Source organism: Sceloporus undulatus, unplaced genomic scaffold (genome assembly GCF_019175285.1).
Source record: "Sceloporus undulatus isolate JIND9_A2432 ecotype Alabama unplaced genomic scaffold, SceUnd_v1.1 scaffold_30790, whole genome shotgun sequence".
In the NCBI taxonomy this organism is placed as follows: domain Eukaryota; kingdom Metazoa; phylum Chordata; class Lepidosauria; order Squamata; family Phrynosomatidae; genus Sceloporus; species Sceloporus undulatus.
In genome coordinates, this window is record NW_024833703.1 from 1 (window position 1) to 1,304 (window position 1,304).

A 1,304-nucleotide genomic window follows, 5' to 3' on the forward strand; every position below is an offset into this window, starting at 1 on the left:
AGTTGGGGGTTGTTCCTTTCTCTTCTCAGGAGGGGAGGTGGGGGGGGGGGGGACCCTTGGAGGCTGCAGAGGGGGCGAAGGGGGAAAGGGGGGGGTGAGCCCAGACTTTCTTTCTCCTCTCAGTTTGGGGGCAAAGGCAACCCTGAGGGAGGGGCACCTGCTGCCCCCTCTCTCTTCCTTGCCCCTGGAGCCATGCCAGGCTGCCAAGGGGGGTGGAGGGCAGTTGGGGCTGAGCCCCCGAGGGGCCCAGGAGGGCGCTGCTGACCTGGCGTTGGTGCAGTCGTTGTAGAGGGTCTCGAAGTCCTTCCTGGTGATGAGTTTGCATCGGTTGACGCCGGGCTGGATGGCGCCGAGGCCGCGGAGGACGCGCACCTGCTCGACGGTGCAGACGACGGGCGCGATCTCCAGGCGCTTGAGTTTGGTGTAGACGGTGTGGAGGCCCCCGACCAGGTGCTTCAGGAAGAGCTCGAAGACCTGCGGCAGGCAGATCAGCTCCTGGCCCTCCACCAGGAAGGAGGCCACCTGCACCCCGTGCAGCTCCACCATCTTGCACTCCCCGGGGCCCCCGGGGCCCCCAGAGCCCCCTCCGCCGCCGAAGCCCTGCATGCCGGGGCTGCCCAGGAGGGGAGAGTCCGGGGGGAAGAGGGGCTCCGTCCGGAAGAGAGGGGCTCCTGGGTTGCTGCTGGGGTTGTTGTTGGTGGTGGTGTTGGGGGCGTTGGGGGCGGCGGTGTTGGTGCTGGTGGTGCTGCTGCTGCTGCTGGCGTTGGAAGAGGTGGAGGGCAGGAGGAGGGGCGAGGAGACAGCCATGCTGCCGGGGGCGCCCTCGGGGAGCAGCCGGAGGGGAAGGGGAAGGAGAGCAGCCCCAGCAGCCGCCTCCGCCGGAGCCGGCTCCACTTTGGAGCCCCGAAGTGGAGTCCCAGCCCCAGGGAAAGAGGGAGAGAGAGAGCCAGCAGCCCCGCCGCGCAGCCGGAGGGAAAGAGAGAGACAGAGAGCCCAGCCGAGGAAGGAAGGAAGGAAGGATGGATGGAGAGAGAAGCCTCGGACTCCCTCCTCGACCCCCGCCCAGGCCACGCCCCCTCTTTAAGGCGAAGGGGAGGGGCCGCCCGGACAAGGAGCCAATCAAAGGCAAGGGGGCCCGGACCAGAGGGAGGGGTGGGACCTTTGGGGAGGGAGGCCACGCCCCCTTCGCCGCCCCCTTCGCCGCCAGGGCTGGGGGCTTCTCTTTCTTTCTTTCTTTCCTTTCTTCCTTCCTTCCTTCCTTCCTTCTTTCTTTCCTTCTTTCTTTCCTTCTCTCTCTCTCTCTC

The 1,304-nt window shown here is 67.1% G+C and overlaps 1 protein-coding gene across 1 annotated transcript; it reads right to left on the bottom strand.

Moving 5' to 3' along the window:
* Positions 1-157: 157 nt before the first annotated feature.
* On the bottom strand, positions 158-1,029 carry LOC121918755 (dachshund homolog 2-like; the record flags this gene model as incomplete). The annotated part of the gene is made up of 1 exon (XM_042444749.1): positions 158-1,029. A coding segment is annotated over exon 1 (650 nt), but the record flags the coding sequence as incomplete, so codon positions are not given.
* Positions 1,030-1,304: the final 275 nt, after the last annotated feature.